Source organism: Apaloderma vittatum, unplaced genomic scaffold (assembly GCF_000703405.1).
Source record: "Apaloderma vittatum isolate BGI_N311 unplaced genomic scaffold, ASM70340v1 scaffold8828, whole genome shotgun sequence".
NCBI lineage: Eukaryota > Metazoa > Chordata > Aves > Trogoniformes > Trogonidae > Apaloderma > Apaloderma vittatum.
The window spans coordinates 1-7,134 of record NW_009730186.1 but is presented as its reverse complement, the minus strand read 5'-3'; the positions used below and the strand labels follow the sequence as shown (position 1 = coordinate 7,134).

The window sequence follows — 7,134 nt, the reverse complement described above, 5'->3', positions numbered from 1 at the left end:
GGAAAGTGTGTGTTGGAGGGTTTAACAGATCTTTGCCTGCAGAGCTAATAGGGATAGATGTAGCTCTGAAGTGCCAGAGAGGAGCAGAGTTTATTGTATCATCTCTTTATGCATTGACAACGTACCAGGGCGCTTCTGGGAGCGTTCCTGGAGGTGCTCGTTGAATATTTCATGGTACAGCCTGGTGGCTGTCCAGTAATCCTTTTTCCCTTTCGTGACAGAAACCTCTCTCCCTCCCTAAAGGAGAAGGGAATGAGACAGAGAGACTTAGGGATTGAAAAAGAAAACTAAACCAGTTTTCATAAAACAATAATAGAACTAATAAGGAAAAAAAATAATGGACTATGTGCAAATATATACAAATATTATACTGACCCTGCCCTGATATCAATCCCCACTGATGTTGCAGAGCTGAAAGCACTGGGGCAGCCCCCGGCTCAGCGGCAGAGAGGAACCGGGCACAGGGGCTGGATTTGGGAACTTGGGATCAGGATCAAAGGCAGAAGAAGGAACGGAGTCCTCCTCGGACACCGGCCAGTGAGGAAGAATCCTTATCTGGCGTGGTCCCTCAGCTTTATACCGACTGTGCCATGGGATGGAACGCTCTTGTTGGTCACCTGTCCTGTCTGTTCCTCACCAGAGGTGCCACCTTTTAGTTCCTTGTGACCCTTTTCCTTCCCAGTACCCCCAACATGTTCTACAAGATCCAGCAGTGACCTTGGTCACTACAGAAATAAGTGGAAGGAAGAGCTTTTCTCCATCCCAATCCCTGGCAGTGCCAAAAGCCTCAGGCGTTACCACTTCTAGTAGCAGCCACCGTCCGCAGAAACGCACTGTTCACTTCAGAAAGAGCAGCCTCTTAGAAGAGACTGAGCTGAGAAGTAAAATCACTGAACAGAATTGGTTTTGTTTAGCTCAAACCAGGACGGGGACAAAGCCCGGTGAAGGAGGAGGGTCAGAACCTTCTTTACCCAAATGTGATCGCGTCGGGGAATTTACTGAAGACCGTGACAGGCAGAGAAACCGCTGAGACTGCAAAGTGCTTGTGGAGTCAAATATAATACTAAAACTTTTTAGGCTTCCGGAGGGAAATGAGATTGAATCTCCATTACTTCCTCGATCATCAAAAAGATGCAAACTGCCCCCCCCTTATAATGAATGATCTAGTGCTCTACTGAGTGAAAGAAAAGCCTTTTGAAAAATGGGAATGCTAAGAAGGTTGGCAGTGCTGTACTTTTATCTCATTGGAAAAATAATGCTGACCAAGAGGATATGATGGTAAATTGCTCTGCAGGTCTGCAGCTTTTTTCTTCTTCCCCATCTCATTCTTAGAAGCCAAAGTGCTCAGGTCTAATTAACTTTAAAATGCTTGGGAAATGGCAGTCGCGTTGCTTTTTTCAAGCAGTGAAGAGATGAGGCAAGCAGATGCAGTAGCAAGAGGTGGTGAGCCTGTTGATAGGACATCTCGTGTACAAGGATTACAGTTGGAAATGTTTAGCTTCTCCCTGTGTCAAAATGATCTTCATTCTGACCAGGAATTCTTTCTTGCCTTTATACTTTTGGGCAGTCGTGCGTTCCTGCGGGGTCTGCTCAGCCTCGGTGGCGAGTACAGTTCAGCATCTGGAATTTTGACATGGTCTTTCTTTGTTGTCAGCCTTGTGAGAATTTGCCTGAACTTTTTGTGTGGCTCAGAGGGTCAGGATAATGGCAGCGGTTAATAGAAACTTAGGGGAGCATACTAAGCTTTTTTGCTTTGAAACTCTTGGCTAAAATCACCGAGATACATCAAGAACCGACTTCTCAGACCCGTATCCTTGTCTCCGTCCAGATTTCAGTGTACGCCCACAAAGAAGCGGCGTTGTTGGAGCTGAGTAAGGGGGGAGGATGCCTGAGGTGGTTTGCAGAGTGGTTACGAGGGAGATGATGGGAATGGTGAAGAACTTTGCCTTTTTCTACCTCTCAGTTTTGCCCTCTCCTCACGTTGCCGTCTCTTCAGTCGGTAACAAACAGCGACGACAGCAAAGGTCGGACGCCAGCGAGCACCGGGTGTTGGGACTCCTGCCCTGCAAAGGTCACAGACGCACCTGACAAACCCAGGGGTTTGTTCATGATTAGCTTGGAGGCTGCTTGTCAAGCTAAGAAACATTATTTAATCTCCTCCCAGCATCATTAGGACGCTCGGGGCCAAAGCTGCAGAAGCGCTCGGGCGCCGACGTGTGCAGCTGTTCACGTAGCGGTTTGTGGAATGTAACCAGGCTGATAGTGGCTCGGCTCGATTTTCTGTGGAAAGTGGGTCACCAGGAATAAGTGCTTTAGCGTTGTGTCATTTGAGGAGAGGACTGAAATAATGTGCAATAACGTCAATTTAACACGTTAAGGCTGGTGTCAGACTTGCACCGGGCGTTTTGGGACTCCTGAGCTGCCGTCGGGTGTGCGGTGAGGTGATTTTAATGTGCTGCTGGACGGAGACATCGAGAGCTTGGTAACATCTAGTGTCCTGGATGCTTGATAATGTGCAGGCAAGAAATATATAGCAGTAACAATGTCTGTGATGGTGTAAAAATATTATTGTGTCAGATGTTAATATATCTCAGGATATCTTGAGCATATCAGTGTGGGATCAAAACTCTACTAGGGCTGTTCTTCAGAGGTAAGAAGCAATTAGATAGTTATTTGGTGACCCTGATGAACAGTGAAGGCGCTGGCTATCCTTTCATCTGCCTGATCTGTCCTCTCCTCCCATCCTGCTGCGCACACACTTGCCGAGGCACGTGAAAAAGAAAACCCTGTTGAAGCTTGTGTGGTTCCTACCAACTGAATGTGACAACTTCTGGGAGAAATCACACTCGGCTGAAGGACAGGCCTTACCTGTGCTGTTCCTGTGCCAGAGAAGACAGGCTTTCGCAGGCTCAGGAAACTCAAGTGAATTCTTACGCGTTAATAGTGGCCAAATCCGTAGGTTTCCTCACCCCAGAGGGCTGAGGACAAGCCACGTGGTGGGAACCACAAGTTGGAGCCTCGGGGGCAAAGGTAGGAAAAGCAGGAGAGGGAATTAATCCTGTTCCCTCTCAGCCTCCTTCAAGTGGAGTAAAACTATCAAGAGAGTTTGGAGCTAAGACCTTGCTGGAAACCTGGAGATGATGTTCAAGCGAGAGATAGAGCAACCGCTTTGGGATTGGGAGTTCACTTGATGCGTGTTCCTGTTGTGTGTTTTATACCCTGAGTGTGTACATACGGTAACGACAGAGCGGGTACCGGAAGTTGAGGGTGCTCAGAAAAGGTTTGGGCAAATTCCTGCCAGAAAGATCCTTCGTCTGCTTCATCAGGGAGCCTGAGCCTGGAATAAGATGTCCTTACATCCACCCCCTTTGCTGCTGCTCTCCTGTATGTGCCAGCTCGGCCGATGTTGGTTTGGGGATTCCTGGATTTGTTGTGTTTGAATTTATTGGTGTGTCCGTGCTCCTGACCAATACTCTGTGGAGGCATGAAGGTCCCGTTCCCACCTGATGTGAGCAAATCTTTGGGGTCTGTGGGTGTCTGTGGCAGGTAGGAGGTGGAAATACCCGATTCTGAAGAGAGCATGTTTGCAGAGAAGGTGATAGGAGAAGGTTTGCTGCTTATAGACAGTAAGAGTTGATCTTCAATAACAACAAAACTGCTGTTTGCCATTTCCCAAGCAGAAAGGTTATATTTGGTGTCAGGCTTTTTGGTGTAAGCAGTGTAAATAGTACTGAAGGATGTGTTGAATCATTGTTTGAACTGTATCAAGCCGGGTGCACTCTTTCAAGTACGATTGTTTTGATCTGTTCCCTGTGTGTTTTTTTGCAGCTTTTCCGACGCGTGGCAGCTGCCTTGCCTGGAATGGAAAGCACACAAGACAAAAGTAGAGAAGACAGTATCCTTTATGCGCCTGGGCTGCGGTTCAGTGGTGGCAAAGCGCTGCCAGGCATTACCATGGACGGGGAAAACGCAGGCCCTGAATAACAAGGATGAAGAAGGAGGGAGCGAGCTCTCTCCTGCAGCCCTTGGTCACCTTATGGACGTCCCAAAAAGAGGCCCGAGAAGGGAAATAGGGGCAAGTAACCTCTGAGCTTGAAGTGCTGAGGAAGAAGGTTTGGTGGGTTGGAAGGCTGGGACTAAGGGTGCAGGTCTCTGCTGTAACACAGGAGCAGACGGGCTGCTTAGGGCTGTGAGGCAGTATAAAAGCGAGGACAACTGAATGAAAGCTGAAGGGAGGACAACAGGAAGGTGCAGAAGGGTGCAAACAGATGCAGAGAGATTGTTTGCTTGGTGTTTGAGCAGGTTGGTGTGTCAAGCGGGAGAAAAGAGCAGCAAAGAAAGCCTCTGTGGTAGTTGCAGATTTGAGTTGCAAAATTCCAGAATAAGCTAGGTTGGAGGAGACCTCTGTAGGTCCCTTCTCCAACCGCTCTGCTCAAAGCTGGGCTCTCCTACAAGGACAGGCTCAGAGAGTTGGGGCTGTTCAGCCTGGAGAAGAGAAGGTTTTGGGGAGACCTTATAGCTGCCTTCAGTACCTAAAGGGAACCCGTGAGAGAAATGGAAGCAACCTTTTTAGCAAGGCCTGTAGCGACAGGACAAGGGACAATGGTTTAAACTAAACCACAGAAGATTTAGACTGGAAGTAAGGAAGAAATTTTTTACACTGAGGATGGTGAGGCACTGGCCCAGGTTTCCCAAAGAGGTGATGGAGACCCTCTCCTTGGAGTCATTCAGAGTCAGGCTGGACGGGGCTCTGAGCAGCGTGATGGAGTTGAAGCTGTCCCTGCTCACTGCAGGGAGGTTGGGCTAGTTGATTTTTAAAGGTCCCTTCCAACCCAAACCGTTCTGTGATTCTAGCTCCAAAATCAGGCCAGTTTCTCAAGGTCGTGTTCAGGGAAACTTCTCTGAGGATGGAGATCCCGTGACCTCCCCGGGCAGCCTCTTGCAGTGCTTGGCCAGAGGGCTCTGGGCAGGCGTCTGTGTGGTGCGAGGGAAGAGAAGACTCAGCTGAAGGGAAAAGGCTGCCCTCTTGGGCGAGGGAAGGGTGGCAGCAAGAAGGATGGAGAAGGGATAAAACTTTCAGTATTACAAGCAATATAGCGATAGGATGAGAGGAAAGGGACGCAAGTTGCACCAGGGGAGGCTTAGACTGGATATTAGGAAAAATTTCTTTACTAAAAGAGTGGTGAAATGTTGGAACAGGCTGCCCAGGGCAGTGGTGGTTTCCGCATCCCTGGAGGTGTTAAAAAAACATGTAGACGTGGCACTCGGGGACCTGGTTTAGTGGTCACGGTGGTGTTGAGTTGACAGTTGGACTTGATGATCTTTGAGGTCTTTTCCAACCTTAACTACTCGATGATTCTGTAAACCTGAATTGCTTACCTGGCCAGCTGGGTGTGTTCGGGGAGGGCACTTAAACCCATGAAGGTGTTTTTGTGGGTGGCTTGTGACAGAGCTGTAGGAGTGGTTGTGGCTGCTGAGCATACCTCTGAAGGTGAGAGAAGTTTTGTGATAACCGAGTTGCTTCTTCCAGTCTCTGCTCCACCTTCAATACCCATTTATACTCACTCAGGTTAGAGAGGAAAGGTGATACAGAAGGCGGGGCAGGATTCTGCCTCCATGTGCACCAACTCCTGCCCTAAGAGTGCTGGACAGGAGGGTGAATGGACGAAGGGTGAGGGAAATTATGGTGGGTACTTCCCAGTGGGAGCAGAGAGAGGTGTCACCACATCTTGATTGAAGGAGCTGATGTGAGGCAAGAAGCAGGTGAGCTCTTTTTTGTGAGAGGAGGAACTTTTTTGTGGTAGCCCATTTTATTTGTGGCAGGGATCACGCCGCTGGGAATCGGAGGGGAAACGGTGCTTTGACGGAAAGATGAGGCAGAAACTGTAGGAGAGGCCGAGCCTGGTGCTGAAACTACATCTCCTGCAGAGCATCTTACTGCGTAGGGGAAAGGAGGATTTGGGAAGCAACCGCGAAGGCACAAGCTTTGCGCCACACGCACTTGGCGGATCAAGACTATGTCGTTATGCAGGTCACCCAAAGGTTAATGAGCAACGGTCTTCGTTAATGAGGGTGGCGGTAGAACGCAGAGAGCGCTGGCTGATGGACCTGCCGTTTCCCTATCGGGGCGTTTGATCCCCGGTCTCTAAATGGGAGCGCTACGAGGGCACTTTGAATTTGGCTTCCTGCAGGCTGCAGATAGCATAAGCCGAATGTGATTGTCTCCCAGGCAGCTGCCCTAGGATTAGCCCGGAGCGGGGGGATTTTTTCCATCGGTGTTTTTGCACAGTGGTGAGGGTTCAAGGATCTTGGAACTGCTTGTGCTGAAGCTCGCAGGGCTCGTTTCGAGCATCTCTGGCGCCTCTAAATATGTATCGAGGTTTAGATCAGCGAAACAAATGGACCCAGTATTTGAGATGAACTATCGGTCTTTTGTTTCCCTTTTTGTGGTTTTCTCCTCACGTCCACAAGAAGCGACTCTAACCCCCTGAAAGAAGCTGGAAGCACCAGCTGTGTGACCTATTTACCTCTGCTTTAACCGATAAGAGAAACGCTGACCTGCCGTGAGTGGGGTTTGGGGATTAATGTTCAAAGCTCCTCCTGGGAAAGGCGACGTGAGTGTTGTAACCGCAGGGAACTCGAGCGCCACGGAGGGAGTAGCTTATCACGGGCTGGTTCAGAGCAGCGAGCTCTCCGGTGACCTTATGTTCTTGTCGGATATTAGCTGTCACGGCGAGGGGTGAGTTCAGGGAGGGCTTCTGGCTGGCGACAGGGTGAGCAGAGCGGTTTAAGTGGAGGGAGGATTGATGGGAGAGTTCAGGATGGCGGTGGTGTAAGTACTCGAAGGGGAGGAGGGGGTTAGCGGTGTGCACAGCACGAGATGGAACGGCTACAGTGTGCTGCTGGGGGATTCTCTTAACAGGGATTCTCTTAAGAGATGCACTGCTGCCTGGGTTTGAGCCCAAACAGCCTCTCCTGCTGCCCCAAAGCTGAGCGTGGACACTGGAGTGAGGGGGAGGTACTCACCGGTTGGGTGTGAAGTATAGAGGAGTTTGAGAAGGAAGCGAGCTGGCCTTCTGCAGGTTCCCCCGGGCTTCTGCGTTCTCACAGAATTGTTGGAGTTGGAAGGGACCT

General features: G+C 49.7%; 1 protein-coding gene across 1 annotated transcript in view; it reads left to right on the top strand.

Annotated features, from left to right (window-relative positions):
- LOC104277905 (ras-related protein Rab-6A-like) overlaps nucleotides 1-3,984 on the top strand; it is a 19,249-nt gene extending 15,265 nt beyond the window's left edge. Inside the window, exon 6 of the mRNA XM_009874702.1 lies at nucleotides 3,829-3,984. Coding sequence (XP_009873004.1) covers nucleotides 3,829-3,984 — 156 coding nt within the window. The remainder of the gene's footprint in view (nucleotides 1-3,828) is intronic.
- Nucleotides 3,985-7,134: the final 3,150 nt, after the last annotated feature.